This window comes from Equus quagga, chromosome 2 (assembly GCF_021613505.1).
Source record: "Equus quagga isolate Etosha38 chromosome 2, UCLA_HA_Equagga_1.0, whole genome shotgun sequence".
NCBI classification, from domain to species: Eukaryota; Metazoa; Chordata; class Mammalia; order Perissodactyla; family Equidae; genus Equus; species Equus quagga.
This window is the reverse complement of record NC_060268.1, coordinates 47826824-47842391: the sequence shown is the minus strand read 5'-3', so window position 1 is coordinate 47842391 and position 15568 is coordinate 47826824. Positions and strand designations below refer to the sequence as shown.

The window sequence follows — 15568 nt, the reverse complement described above, 5'->3', positions numbered from 1 at the left end:
ACCAGGAAATTCACGTTGATATAATACTATTAACCAATCTGAAAACCTTGTTCACAGTTCATCCTTTCCCCTCTCATGTCCTTTTTCTGGTCTAGGATTCAATCTAGAATCACACATCACGCTTTGTTCTGTCTCCTTAGACTCCTGCAATTTAAGACCATCCATTACTCTTTCCTTTTCTTTGACACTTTTGAATAATACTCACCAGTTATCTTGCAGGCCCTGAGGACACAAGAGTGGAAAAATTATATAAAACAGATATTAAAAAATCTTACCCTCATGAAAATTTGTTTCAGGTTTTCTCCTGATTAGGTTGAGGTTAGGCGTTTTGGGTAGGAATACCACAGAAGTGATGTTGTACCCTGCATCATACAAAAGAGATACAAGGTGCCGATTACTGGGGATGTTAACTTTGATCACTTGGTTAAGGTGGCATCTACCAGATTTCTCTACTATAAAGTTACTATTTTAAACTGAAGTTAATAAGTATCCTGTGGAAAAATACTTTGGGATGCTGCAAATATCCTGTTTCTCATCATACTTTCACTCACTAATTTAACATCTGTTGATGATTCTTGCTTGCAACAGTTATTACTGTGGTGTTTACTGAGGGGTTATTTGCTATTCCCATCATTCCCCTACGTGTATGAATAGGAATTCTACTCTGAGGAAGAGCTGTTCCTTTCTCCCCATTTATTTATTATTTATTCATTTTTTATTGTATCAACATAGACTCAGGGATATTTATTTTATTCTATGGATTATTCTCCATTACTATCATTATTTATGTTGTTCGAACTGTCTCAGATTTGGCCATTAGGAGCACTTTCAAGTGTCCTTTCAACATTCTTCCATCATTTTTTGAGAATTTTACTTTCTAGCACCACATGGCTCATTTCCTAATATCCTTGCCCCAACCCTGGAATCGGCCATTTCTTCAAGGAGCCCTGGTTCTTTTTATTGGAGAATGAGACTTAGAAACCAAGATCTGGGTGCTAGGTGTGTTCATTACTACTGGGATGTTATTGCCTCTAAGCCATCTCCATGCACAGAGCTAGGAAATGTACGTTTTCCCACAGGCTCACCAACAGAATATGTTGTTATACTTTTAAATTTTCACCAAACTGACAGGTGAGAAATGGTAACTCAGTGTTGTTTTAATTTGCTTTTCTCTAAATATGAAAGAGTTTGCACATCTTTTCTCACATACACACATTCATATCCGTATTTATTTCTGTGTCTATCTGTATGTATATTCAAGCCCATGAGTTCATATTCCAATTCCAACCCAATGCCACAGTTTTTATTCTTGCTCTCTTTTCCCTTCTTTTAACTTCTTTCTTTCATCTTGAGAAACCTGGCTCTCATCCACAGTATATTTACTTGTTTGCTCAATCCCGGAATACTCATAAAGTAATTTCGGAAATGCTAACCCATACCCTGTGAAAAGCAAGTTTACCACTCAGAAACAATATTTGTGTCCAGTTCATTTTGTCTTTAGCCTTACAGAATATAGTTAAAGTGCTGATGTCCAAAGTTACTTAGGTTAGTTCTTTTCTTCCCGACCCACTTTATTGGTTTATTCAACCACTTCCCCACGTATGGTCATTTAGATTTTTTTCAACATTTTGCAATTAAAACAATGCTGTAATAAATAATCTTATGCATATGTATTTTTATATTTTTAGAGATGTAGCTTCAGATAATTTGCTAAAAGTGGCATTGCTAGGTCAAAACGTAGACGTAAATGTAGTTTTATTAGGTATTGCCAATGCCCTCTAGAAGAGTTGTACTGGTTTGCATTCCTGCCAAAAATATTCAAGAGTACGTGTTTCCCCAAAGCCTTGTCAACAGAACGTATGGTCTTTCTTTTTAGTTCTTGCCAATCTAATGGTATCTCAATGTTGTTTTCATTTGCATTTCTTTAAATATGAGTGAGTTTGAACATCTTTTCATAAGTTTAAGAGCCGTTTTATTTATTTGTTTGTTTCATTGTAGGGTGAATGGTCCACTCATGTCTTCTTGCATTTTTCTATTGTGATTTTAGTTTGTTGATCCTCAATTTTAAGAGTTTTAAAAAATATATTTGGGATATTAGCCCTTTGGAAGTGGTATATATTGCAAATATTTCCCCACAATTTTTCAGTTTTCTTTTGACTTTGTTTATGGTGTTTTTTTCCATGCAAATTTATCAGTCTTTTCTTTTATTGCTCTGGATTTTGAGTCATTGTTAGGAAACCTTTCCCTACATCAAAGCAAAAGAGGAATTCATCAATGCTGTCTTCTAGTCCTTGTATTGTTTTATAACTTACCTTTAGATCCCTGATCCCATTGAAGTTTGTTCTTTTGTATGATGTGAGATATGGATCTAAATTTATCTTTTTTCCCAGTGGTTACCCAGTTATCCCAGCATCATTTATCAAGAAACCCATCTTTTGGGGCTGGCCGGTGGCGCAGCAGTTAACTTCACACATTCCACATTCCAGGGTTTGCCGATTTGGATCCCAGGTGCAGACCTACCCACACTTATAAGCCGTGCTGTGGCAAGCATCCCACATATAAAGTAGAGGAAGATAGACACAGATATTAGTCAGGGTCAATCTTCCTCAGCAAAAAGAGAAGAATTGGCAGCAGATGTTAACTCAGGGCTCAAAAAAAAAAAAAAGAAAGAAAAAAAGCCATCTTTGCCCCAGTTATTTGAGATGCCATCTTTATTATATCCTAAATTTTCTAATGTTCTCAGGTCAATTTCTTGGCTCTGTTATTTTCAGCTCCTTTTATCTATTTATGTCCCAGTATGGCACTGCTTTAATTTTAACATCTTTTAGTATATTTTAATTGGTATCATTAAAACCCCTCATAGTTCATCTTTTTTCATTATCTTTCTGGCTATCCTTGGATCTTTCTTTTTCCATATAGACTTTGGTATCAACTTACCTAATGCCATAAAAAGTAAAGCTGTTTTTGTTTTGTTTTTTGAGGACGATTAGCCCTTAGCTAACACCTGCCACCAATCCTCCTCTTTTTGCCAGGGAAGACTGGCCCTGAGCTAATGTTCATGCCCATCTTCCTCTACTTTATATGTGGTACGCCTGCCACAACCTGTGAACCCCAGGCTGCCGAAGCGAAATGTGTGAACTTAACCACTGCACCACCGGGCTGGCCCAAAATAAAGCTGTTTTTTGAATAATAACATGAAGGAAAGGAGGAAAGCAAGCCATTCAGATATCTGGGGGGAAGAATATTCCAGGCGGAGAGATCAGCAATTGTGAGGTCCATACGAGGCCTTGTAGACTATTGTAGCAAATTTTACTTTTTCTCTGAGTGTGGATTTTGAGCAGAGGAGTGGCATGATCTGGCAGCTATGTTAAAAACTGACCACAGATTCCTGCCAAAAATACATATCCTGAATTTAATCATGAGGAAACATCGGAAAAACTGAAAATACAAAGTAACTGTATATACTCTTCAAAATTGTCAAGGTCAAAAAAGTCAAAGAAAGGCTGAGGAACAGTTCCAGATTAAAGGAAATGAACGATACATGCCAATTAAATGCAATGAATGTTCTGAATTGAATCCCTAATGATGAGGAAGGAAGATCGCTATATAGGGGACATTGCTAAATGATTGATAAAATGAGAATATAGTCTGTGGATTAAACAATGCTATTATATTGTTTATATTACGACTATAATATAAACAATTATACTATTATATCAGTGTTATATTTCCTGATTTTGGTCACTGTAGATCTGTGAGAGCATGTCATTGCTCTTAGGAAATATACTCTAAAATATGTAGGAGGCATCATGTCTGTAACCTACTCTCAAATGGTTCAGAAAATGTTAGAATAAGAGAAACAGAGAGATTAATAAAACAGATGGGCAAAACCTAAACAATTGGTGAATCTGAGTAAAGCATATATGGTAGTTCTTTTTACTATTTTTTCAATTTTCTGTAAGTTTGAAATCATATCAAAAGTAAAGTTAGAAAACAAAACCAAAAAGAGCAGCCTGTAGTGAGACAAGGGTAAAATCCAAGAGACTAGTTAGGAGGTTTTTGCGTTGATCCAAGCAAGAGATAATGATAATCTAGTTGAGGAGGGTATTAACAGAGATGGTAAGAAGTGGATGGATTCTGGATACATATATATATATATTTTTTTTCTCCCCGAAGCACCAGTACATAGTTGTATGTTCTTTTTTTTTGGATATATTTTTAAGAGAATGGACAAAGGCTTGTTTCTTTGGGGCTATGAGAGAAAAAGAGGAGTCAGGGATGGCAGCAAGGTGTTTGGTCTGAGCACCCAAAAGGTTGGTGTTGCTGTTTACTGGGAGGGAGGAGATTGCAGGGAGAGCAGGTTGTGTGTGGGGGGTGGGAGGGTGGGAGGGCGGGAGGAGGAAGGGGTTGGAGTTCCACTGTAGATCTTCAAGGTTGAAATGGGATTTCAGACTTCTACCCTCAAAGCAAAGCTGACACAAGTGATTTATGTCCAGTGACAGCAGTGATAACCAGGATCCTTGACTCATGACTCCTTTCTCAACATGCTCCTTCCAGAAAACAATGGCCTCGTAGACCAGCCTGTTAATTTTAATAGTCTTGTTGACTTAAAGAGGAGAAAAACTTTGGGCTGATGTGTCTGTTTTTCTTCTTATATTCTTGTTTCACATTCTTGCCAGTTTATTCTCATGCTAGAACTGATTTCTCTCTTATAACTAAGTCACAATATTATTTTCCTTAAAACATCAGGGTTTTCTCCTTTTGTTTTCTTAAAACTAGGTAATATCGGTTGCTTTAATTTGGTATTATTTTCTCTCCATTGTGAATGGTAAAGTAAATAAATTTTGTTGACTAAATTTCATCTATGGGTCTTCTTGAAATAAATTAGATAGTTATATGTGTAACCTTGGTATAATGAAAAAAGATATCTGTACTAGCCACAGCTCCATCGATAAATAACTGTATAAGCTTAAATCTCCTGATCTCCCTGGGTCTCAGTTTTATCAGTTGTAAAATGGAGCAATTTCACTGGATATTCTAGCTTTACATTTATGGTATTTTGTAGTATGCTGCTGTTACCTTTCTGTTTCATGGAGACTAATGCATAAGCATTTTCTTCTTTCTGGTGGAGGGCAGACTGTGGTAAGGAGCACAGTATAGACTTTGCCCTGGAAACCAGGAGCTGTGGTGTGTGTAACAACCCAGCTCTGCCCTAACCTTGGATAAGCCATCTAACCTCTGTGTGTTAGTGTTTCCCCCAACGAGGAAAAGATAATATCTGTCATGCTTACTTCAGAGGTAAATGTTATATTAGATGATAAACATAAAAGCACTTTGAAAAATACTAAGTAGCATTCAAATATAAGCTGTTACTATCATCACAGTCTTCATCATTATGGAGTCTCTTCTCTGCATTCTCTCTTCATCTGCCTTAGCCTCCCATCTGGTTTGATCACTCCTGACTCTATTGCTCCGCCTTTCCTTAAGGTATCCCCTTCTTTCATTTGGTTAGGCAGTCTCTGAATGCTTCAGTGTCCTGAGGTTCATCGACCAAGTACTGCTGGCTGTTATAGATTATAAAATCCCTCCTGTTACAACTGTGACTCAGCTGCCAAGTATCCTATTTATGCACATAGACTTGAAGTCATACATGCTACCTGATGGTAGTAAATAAAGGTGGGTTAACTTCTATTAAATAATAGCTGCCATATTTAGATACCTACTATGGGCCAAGCATGGTGTCAGGCATGTTGCCTCTAATCATTACATCCCTGGGAGCAGACATCATCACCCCTGCTCTACAGGTGAGGAAACTGAGGAGAGTGACTTGTTCAGGTGATCATGCCCATAAATAGTCTCTGGGAACTGAGATTTGAATCCAGCTCTGAGACTCCAAAGCCTTTCTTCTTTGTCATTTAATTTTCTTACTTTCAGCTACACAGTCCTATTCAAACATGTCTGTTCCCTCCAATTAACATTGCATATTTCTATTTCTGCACCTTTTATTCAGCCTGGAATATCCTTCTCCATGCTCCTTTATCTGCCTGATTTCTGTTTCTTCTTCATGATCCCACTCAGGTTTTACTTTGAGACCGCCTCAGCTCCTGGTAAATGATTGCTCTTCAGAATTCTTTATTTTATGAATTTAGAACTTACTGAGTACTATCTACCCCCTAAAGTTGTAGTAGGAATAAAATACAGTATGAGTCTATAAAAGTTATAAACAAATATAATTGGCGATTTCTGTTATGGCATTTTTATATTAATCTCATAGGCTCTGTAGTGATGGAACAGAGAAGTCAGATTGACCTGAAAGGATCTGATAGCCATGTGACAGGCTTCTCAGCAGGAATTGAATGACCTTAGCCTGTATGTCTAAGGAACACTTATTTCCATTTCCTGAATAGTCTCTCTGCCTCTCTAAAGCACAGCTTTCACGAGAGTGCCAGCATACTCTTTCATAGTAAATATTTACACTTCAAAAATAATATTAAATATTGTCATTTTGAACTCGCTGTCTGGTATCAACTTTAGAGTTTAAATCTTTTCTTTTTGGGATAGATCAAAAGCAGAAACCTTAGAGAGACAGAGCAGACAGCTTGATTTTCACGAGTGATAATAGTGTAGAAAAACTTAGCACTTCTCTAACGAGAGAGGGATTAGAGTCTCAAGAGGAGCCACATCTTTAAGTCACCACAGTAAAAACAGAGCTTTGAAAGATAGCATATAACACTAGCAATATTTTATCTTTTTAGTTAGGGATCAAATAAGGGAGACACAATTTAGATTGACTTTTTGCAAAAAAGTAAAACTCTAGATTTTGTTTCATAAGAACATGTTCACTTATAAGCTAAAAATTAGGCCTAGATGCTTGTACTTTAACTACAGTATATGGCAACACCCAGTGGGTGGTTATCAGAGAGTCAACATCAACATGAGTGGATATTCTAAATTGTGTTCCGCATGAGTCAGGTCTGAGGCTGGTGTTACTTAGTTTCCTCATTAATGACCTGGATGTGAATGGAAAGTGTGCTCAGTAAGTTTGCAGAGGACAAGTTGATGGCCTTGGGAGGTATGAATAGTATTCAATATGACCATGAAAAACTAGAGAGATTACTTTTTTTAAAGGGTAAAGTTAAGAAGGACAATCTATAAAATAATACACCTGGTAGAAAATGAAAACATAATAGACATGAAATGAAGAAAAGCTGCACAGACCAAATAGATACAGATACTAAGTAGATATACTGAGGGCCACAGAAGGAACATAGACTAAGAGGTCACACCTCTGGTTTTCATCAACCCAGAGTGGGTATTCTGTCCTTGAATAATTTTTTCCTTGGGTTTCAGGTGCCTCTACATAGTTTAATTCCCATCGCCTTCTTCCCATGCAACCTAGTTTTCTCCTAACTAATATGTCAGAGTCAATTCAGGCGTCACCTGCTTTAGAAAACATTTCTTGACATCCCCTCCTCTCATCTCCCACTAATTCTATACCCTTCCTCCCTGCTTTCATCGCATCCTGGATAAACCTCTTTTCTAGCAATTACTCCACTGTATTTTAACTGTATACTCATCAGTCTCTCTCAATAGCTATAACCCTAGAGTCTTTTGTCTTCATAAAGTGCTTGGCACATTGTGGCTGCTCATTACGCATTGAATGAATGAAGGAAGCAGTATTTTAAGGTGGGGGTTTTTAGGTCACATTATAGCCTCTGGAACGACCACTGACTGAAACAGGTCAGAAGAGCTCACCTCTGTTTCGAGACAGCCACTACCCAGGCTATTTAGGACACTGTGGAGGCCCTTAAGAGGACTGGCCAAGCCAGAATCATAAATCTTTGGTCCATGCCTCCTTAGGATGCTCCAGATTGATCAGTCTTTGACAAAGAGTGGAGAATATCTGTTCCTTAACTTGGTTTTATCAGCCCCTTGAAGTGATATCTACATCCCAAAAGAAGAACGAATGTTCTTGTGATGTAAGGACAAGAGCATTCAAAGGATTATGAATAATGGCTGATCAGCCAATCAAAATTTCAAAGAATAATAAGTTATTTACATGTATGCAACAATCTAAAGCCCACAGCGCAAATGAGTAGAAGAGGGTAGACTCCGATATTCGCCTTGAAACCATAACATTTTTATCCCTGATGTTTTTGTCTGTTTTCTCCTCATCTCTGTCATACTCTTCTTATTTTTCCCTTTGTAGGTCTTTATTATGTATTATCCTTCTCCCTTCTGTGTCTCTACTTGGCCCCCTCCGTCTACCTGTTTCTGCTCTTGTCCTGTCTTTTTGACATTTCTTTCTATGGCCACATAGAACTGAAAAACATTTTAAAGACTTTCTTATTTTATAAAGATTTTTATTTTCTGTTCTTAATTTAAAAGCAGGTGAATGGATTATTTTACATTTTTTTCTTTGTAGCCCTTTATTGATTTTAGCCTTCTCAGATTCAGGGGCCTCCAGAGAAGAAATGTTGCTCATTTCAAATATAGCCATTCAAGACTGTTTGAGTATCTGTACGCCTGTCCTGTTCCAATAGTATTTGGTCCCAAGAGTTTTACCCTGGCCTAGAGTGCAGGCTCTGGCCAAATGTAACATCTGAAAAATCAACTCCAGAGTTGGACTTTTAGCTTATAGCACTTTAGAATTTGAGAGAGACGTTGGATGCTATTTAATCTTAAAGATGAGGAAACTGTGACGCAGAGAGGTCGTGCAGTTGCTCAAAGCCATGAAGCCAGAAGTGACAGATCTAGCACTAGAATCTGGATTCAGAGAAGTTTATGTAATGGAAGAATGGTACTTATTTATATATTGGAATGCCCTGCTTGGCTTGGGAAAAAAGGCAAGCCCCTCTGCAAAAAGTCAGTGAAATATAAGAAATAATAAAGTCCCTTAAAAACATTTAAAAACTGTTGGTCATATGGATCCAGGATCCTAAATCCAGGAAAAGAAAAGGTCTCTGGCTTGCACTTGTCATCAGTGTGTATATGTGTATATTTGTACAAATCTCTGGGATTCATTTGAACAATCCTTGATCTTACTGCTTTTAATATTTTTCTTCTTCCTCATATTATAGGACAGGGCTATTGGTATGAATTTTTATATTTTTTGATACAACATTTTGTCATTAAGAGTGAAGTAGCTTTTCAAAGGCAGTGTAGTTTAGGATAGCAATTCTCATTAATATTTTCTTTTCATCAGATTAGTGGAAGCCTCCTCATCTTGTTTGCTTTTGGAAGGAGTTCTAGGAGAATTTTGTCACGTTAGCTCTCACACAGGGTGTAGTGATAGAGCTGATCATGCAGGAACTAGGAAGAGATCATTTTTCTAATCATATTGTAGAAAGGAATCCAAAGACTGCTGATACTGTCCCTTTGACTAATGCATCAAAAGAGATAAATTCTGAGGACATTTTAAATGACTAAAAGAAAGGACATTGGCACCACAATGACAACTGTTTTATTAGAGTGATTTATTTTGAAATCAGCCATGAATGAACAGAGGCAATGGGAGTATCCAGTTTAGTCTAGAAATTCAAATAAAAAAGAAATGACATGGTGAGTAAAAAGTGGGGATTATATGCAAGCTTGTACTGTGTGAATTAAACATTCCTTCGTGTGTCATCTAGGTCCTCCTGATTTTCCCCACAATGTAGAAATCAGAGTGTCAGGAACAGGCTGCTCTGTGGCCCTGGTAGTGTGATGTGAATGGACTTAATCAGGCCTGAATTGGGTACTCCCATTGTATTTTTCAAAGTCTGTAAACTAAGGGAGTGACCCTCATTTCTCAAAGAAAAAGAACCCTTTCCTTAGAAAAGTCCTAAATTTCTACTTTGGAAATTTATTACCAACTACTGTTGATTTCACCACTTCGGTGTCTCTTAAACCCATCTGCTTCTCTCAGTCACGACCACCACAACCTTTGTTCAGACTGTGATAGTTTTTCATCTGGACCCCTTGCCACCCATACTCCACGTTGCTACCAGAGTGATTTTACTAATTGGATTGTGTTATTTTCTGTTTAAAACCCTGCAGTGGTACTCCATGACCTTTATGTAAACTTCAAATGCTTCAACATCTCATGTAAGACCTTTATGATCCAGTTCTTGCTAACCTCTGCAACCTTATCTGTCATTACTCCATGTTCCAACCAAACTGAATTATTTGCTCTTTCCTAACTTCTCATGTATCTGAGCCTTCATTTATGTTTTCTCTCTGGAATGTTCCCTTCCTAACTTTCTCATTTCTTGCTTGCTTTTCCCTACTCATCTTTCTTGACCTTGCTCAGGTATCATCTTCAGGAAGCCTTCCCTGATCACCTCTTCCTCCTCTCATTGCCTCCTCATGTGTATTATAATCTTGAATTACTAGTCTGTCTTGCATTGAGGACACAGATCATGGCTTATTTAGCTTATATCCCTAGTATTTAGCACAATGTATGGCATGTAGTAGGTATTTGATAAATATTTGTTGGATAAGTAAATCTCTTTTAAAAGATAAAAAGATCATATTCTTTAGTGAAGTAACCTCTCCGTCTTGTGGCCTTATAGTATAGTTCCACTAAAAACCTTTCAAGTCATCTCGTCTCTTTGTAAATTAAGGGCACAAATGATACTGTCTTTATGTAGTTGTTCAATTATTTTGACGAATTAAAGCTGACTGCTGGTTTCATATCAGGAAGTGGAAGTTTCCTGTTTCTGTCCTAGTAGGAATTATAGCCAAAGTAGAGAGATTTATTCTTAGGCTAGGTTACTCACTGAAGTTCTATTTACTTACAATCAATACTCATTTCTTGAGCATTTGTGATGTGTCAGAATCTGGACTAAGTGCTGGATGTTAAAGATAAAGATGACATAGGTCCATATCCTCAAAGAAATGATAGTCTTGTGAGCAAGCTCATCACTTAGAGTTTTTGAGTCATTGTGTGAATGAATTAAAGATGTAATAGTAGATAGTCTTGGAGTTCTGACATATTTGAACAAATCAGCCGACAAATGAACCATTTCTCCTCTGGTATTGAGGATACTTTAGTACAAGATGGAGTTTGTAGGAGCCACTACTTTATGGACTCTTAGCTCATAGACAGTTTGTAATTTTAATTAAATAGGATTTTCTTCTAAATTCCTTTGCTGTGGCTCCTTTCTCTTTTGAGGTGGTTGACAACAGTTCTGTAATATGCCAAAATAATTCTCTAGGAGTAAAATAATATGGTTGAGATATGTACACAAAAAGTCAGAGACCTTCTGTTACACATTCATCCTTAGATGTGATGCTCTCTAATTTAATGCTTGATATCTTCTTCTCCCTCTCTGTTGATTGTTAGTTTAAGTAGTTATTTTTATTAGGAAATGCCATTCTTATGTTCCTTCCCACATTGTTGCATGTATGAACCAGCAGAAACTCACCCTGCCTCACTGAGGAGAACACAGAGGGAATAATGTTAATCACATTGAGAAGTGGGCAGCACTGTCAGTTACTCTTCTTTGTTTTACAGAGATGAACGAAATCAGTCCATCATTGTAAGTGGAGAATCTGGGGCAGGAAAAACAGTCTCAGCTAAGTATGCCATGCGGTACTTTGCAACTGTAAGTGGTTCTGCCAGTGAAGCCAATGTTGAGGAAAAGGTCTTGGCCTCCAACCCAATCATGGAGGTAAGACAGCAGCAGCCTTGGCCTTGTTAACTATTTTCTCTTGTTAAGAGTAGTGCTCAAAAAAGTGATTGATACAGCACATGTCAGAAAGTCTGGGATCTCCCAGCCACTGAAAGTAGGAAAATACTTTTCCACATGTTAGTGAGAGATCTAGGAAAAGTAAAAATTTAGTAAGGTAGACATTTTTGTAAAGTCTAGCTATGGAGGAATCTACTTTATTCCATAATCCTGCATTTTTAATCCACCATTGAATTGTTGCCTCTAAACAGCTGGCAGTGATACTTCATTTTTTAAAGTGTCTTTCCTCCTAGTTGATTGATTCATAGCTATTGCTCCTGGTACTAGATCTATCAGTTACTCGTTTCCTTCCAATCCCGAGATCTTATTTGAGCTCTTTGCAAAACGCAGCCTTCACTATGCTCAGGCATGAATGAGTTTCATTATTCCTTTGTCCATTTTCTGTACTTAGTCCAACTTGTTTAGGTATAAGTTTTTACTTTTTTCCAGATTTGAACTATAAACTTAAATCATGATCTTGTAAACATTTTTCTTATTTCTGTCAAGCACATCACAGAGCTTTAGGTTAGAAAAAGTAATTCAATAACTAAATTCTTGAGAAAGAAAGAACTATGAGAAGATTTCCTTTCAGAAGTGAAATATATATACAAGGTAGAAATGCTTATGCCAAAGAAAGCAGACCTATTTGTGTGAGAATTTGAGTATTTTAGGATTTGTAACTAGAGAATTATGTGTCTATCAATATGATTTTAGTTTTTGTAAGTAGTCCCTTTAAATGGAGAAAAATAAGTCTCATTAAATGGAGAGAAATTAGTTTGGACATGCAGAAACAAACCTTATTAAAAATTCAAATCAGCTTTTTTTTTTATTCCTGTTTTTTTCCTTTGTCAAACCTTATTTGTCACCCAAACACAGATGGAGTTTAAAACTGGCCTGGTGCACCTGTGGTACAAGTGATTTTTGCAATAATCGGTCCAGAGGTAACTGTGCCTGGTTTGCAGTGCTGTGTGTGACACTTCAGAGCAGAATGCCGTCACCCCCACAGCCCTACAGTGCCTGCAGGGCTGCCCCTAGAGCAGCAGGGCTTCTGTTCTTGGGATCGAGAGAGCAGGACATGCTGGGGAAGTTCAGAGGCCTCCTGGGCTGGGTGCACTATAGAAAGAGAACTGGGAAAGTTTTCTGAAAAAGCATGGACAGGAGGAAACAGATGTTTGTGCCAAAAGAGAGTAGTAAAGATTTTGAGCAAATATTAAAGTTCTGAAAGAATTTAAGTTGCACATATATTGGTGGGTGCCACTAGTGTTAGTACTGGGAAAATATAATCTGTAGAGCCAAATTTTGGTTTTGGATCAGAAAACAACTGGATTTTACTTCCTACCATTATTTTGACTGTTTTTGGTCATGACAACGAATTCTTGGTATTTGGCAATAGTTTAGGCCATTCTTAGTCCCTAATGTTAGAATATCCCAAAGTGTTGATTGTGATGGCATCAGGGAATCTCATCTTTTCTAGGCCTAGACCATATAATAATGTAAGTCTGGAATGAACCTTCTGGAATATGTCAAGTTGAATGAAATATTTTATGACCTTGCTATGTTATCTTTCAAAAAAAAAAGCTACATTGATTTTTCTACTACACAAATATGAGTTGTGTTAGTAGGAGTGATATTAAAAATTTGAAATGGCCACAGATACTACTTTTTAATATGCAATTATAAGGAATTTACCCTGTTTGCTAGGATGAACAAAAAAAGATAAAGTCATCAGTTATGCTTAGCTACTTCCTTCTATGTTATGGTTTAGTTTCTCTACAGGAATTTGGAGTAAGAAAATTTGATAAAGAGAGAACTAATTTTCAACAACTACACATGAAGGCATCTCAATTTGAAAGATTAAAATGGAATATGGGGCTGAAGAATGGTGACAAAGGGTTTACAGTTACAGGAAGAAAACTTAGGTAAAATACTGAATATGTGGCCTAGAAAATTTGTAGCTTTAAATCTGCCTTAAGACTATGTCTCTGTATCAGAGACATTTACTGTGATGTCAAGAAAGGCATGTCCAGGTCTCCAGTGATCTGCTGAAACTCCTCACGGAATAGTGAGCATCCTACACAGTTAGCATCACAGCCCAGGGCCTAAGAGGATTTGCACATTATCCTTTAGAAAGCAAACTTCTCATCCTCAGCAGAGTCTCCTTTTGCAAAATACGGATGATGTACAGAGAAATGATTCTTTTTTGCTCTATTTGGTGACGTTTACTTTTTCTCCTGGAATTTACATCCTACAGTGGGGACGGGGAAGATTCTCGAGACATATTGGGTCTTAATAGTTCTTTTTTATGCTCAAAAATCATAGTTGAAGATTTTCGTCTCCATTTAGTAAAGAAGAGCAACTCACTCAACATTTCACTGACATCAACAGTAAAATCAAGACCACAAACTTCTCCTTTCCTTTAGCAATTTCTTGCTGATTGAAAGGAAAATACTATTAAGGGAGGGTGTTGTAAGTACAGAACTAATAAGGCACAGGAAGCAATTGGGGGAATGGACAAAAGGTACTGTTTGTATATAGAACCTTCTTTCCATATTAGATTCAAGGCTTAGAATCATGCAATTTTACTTTTGAAAAGAATCCTCATCTATCCTAGTCAATTTACACTTGGGACACTAATGCTCCTCAGAGGATTAAATGATGGCTAGTTAGTAGTAGGACCTGGTCTGGTACCCAGATCTTCAGACTTCTATTTCATTTGCTCCTTCTACCATTCTTTGCTCTATGTTACTCAAAGACAGAGGAGTCTGTTTCAACCCTGGCCTGCTCACGGCTTCTTCTCACAGAGTGTAGTATTGTTTTGGCAGGTTGGCCACTCTGACTCCCACTCTGAAAAGGATGGGGAGAGATGACATACGGAAGGTGGGATACGAGTCAGGGAGGGAGGAGAAATGTGGACCACCCTTCCGCAGCTTGCTTAGTTTCTGGTGGGAATGTGCTTAGGACAGTGCCCGGTAAGCACTCAATAACTGCTGCTTCATGAAACCCTTCATCTGCTCTTTGACAGAATGTTGTGTTGAAAGAAAACTGTGCATTTATCATTAATTTCTTTTTCTAAACAAAATAAAGATAATGGGACTATCTGGAGACTTTTTGTGCTTTTTGTAATATCAAGAAGGGGAATATCTGAGTAAATGTCTATATTGTTAAATTATCTTAAGCTACATTAGATCACTCTGTTGTTTTGCTAGGAAGATAGCTTTCAAGTCATTCTTACCACTTAAAATGTTAACCCAAAATATAGGAGTGTTCTCATTGCCAAAGCAAAATAGGACAGTGCCTGCCCTGTATTTCAGAGAGTGAAAATAGATTTTCTTTGATTGATCAGACAATCTATTGTGTTAACTTTTATGGCTATGTTGCTACTGTTTTCATCACTTATATTTGTATTGCTTTTTAAACACTCCAGAACTTTTTCACATCTTTCTCTCTGCTGTGGTTTCAATATGTTAATAGTGATAGTCACAAGCTTTGCACAAGTAAAAGATATTAATCTTATATGAAATTATCTCATTAAACGTTTAATATATACATTATGTGAACACTTGCTTTTCTAACTATAGCATGTTTTTTGCTTTGCCTTGCAAGAAAAATTTATAGAAGCATGTTACCTAAATCAGAAAGCAGTACATATGCCATTTTAATTTTTAAGACTATATAAAAAATTTAGCAGAAAGTTACATTCTCTGCATTCTGTAGATGTTTTACAAGTTAGATACAAAATCCAAAGCAAAATATCTCTGGTTTCTGAAAATGGCTTTAAATTGAGTGGGTAATTATTAGTACTCTGCAAGTAAGTAGTCCAACTGGGCCTTTGTTGTCACAAGATAAGATGATAGAAA

General features: G+C 37.1%; 1 protein-coding gene across 5 annotated transcripts in view; it reads left to right on the top strand.

The window, feature by feature from the left end:
* Positions 1 to 15568, top strand: part of MYO5A (myosin VA) — a 180760-nt gene that overhangs the window by 73088 nt on the left and 92104 nt on the right. For all 5 annotated transcript variants that reach the window (XM_046649630.1, XM_046649615.1, XM_046649609.1 and 2 more), the window contains one exon: positions 11498 to 11654. In XM_046649630.1, coding sequence (XP_046505586.1) covers positions 11498 to 11654 — 157 coding nt within the window. The remainder of the gene's footprint in view (positions 1 to 11497; positions 11655 to 15568) is intronic.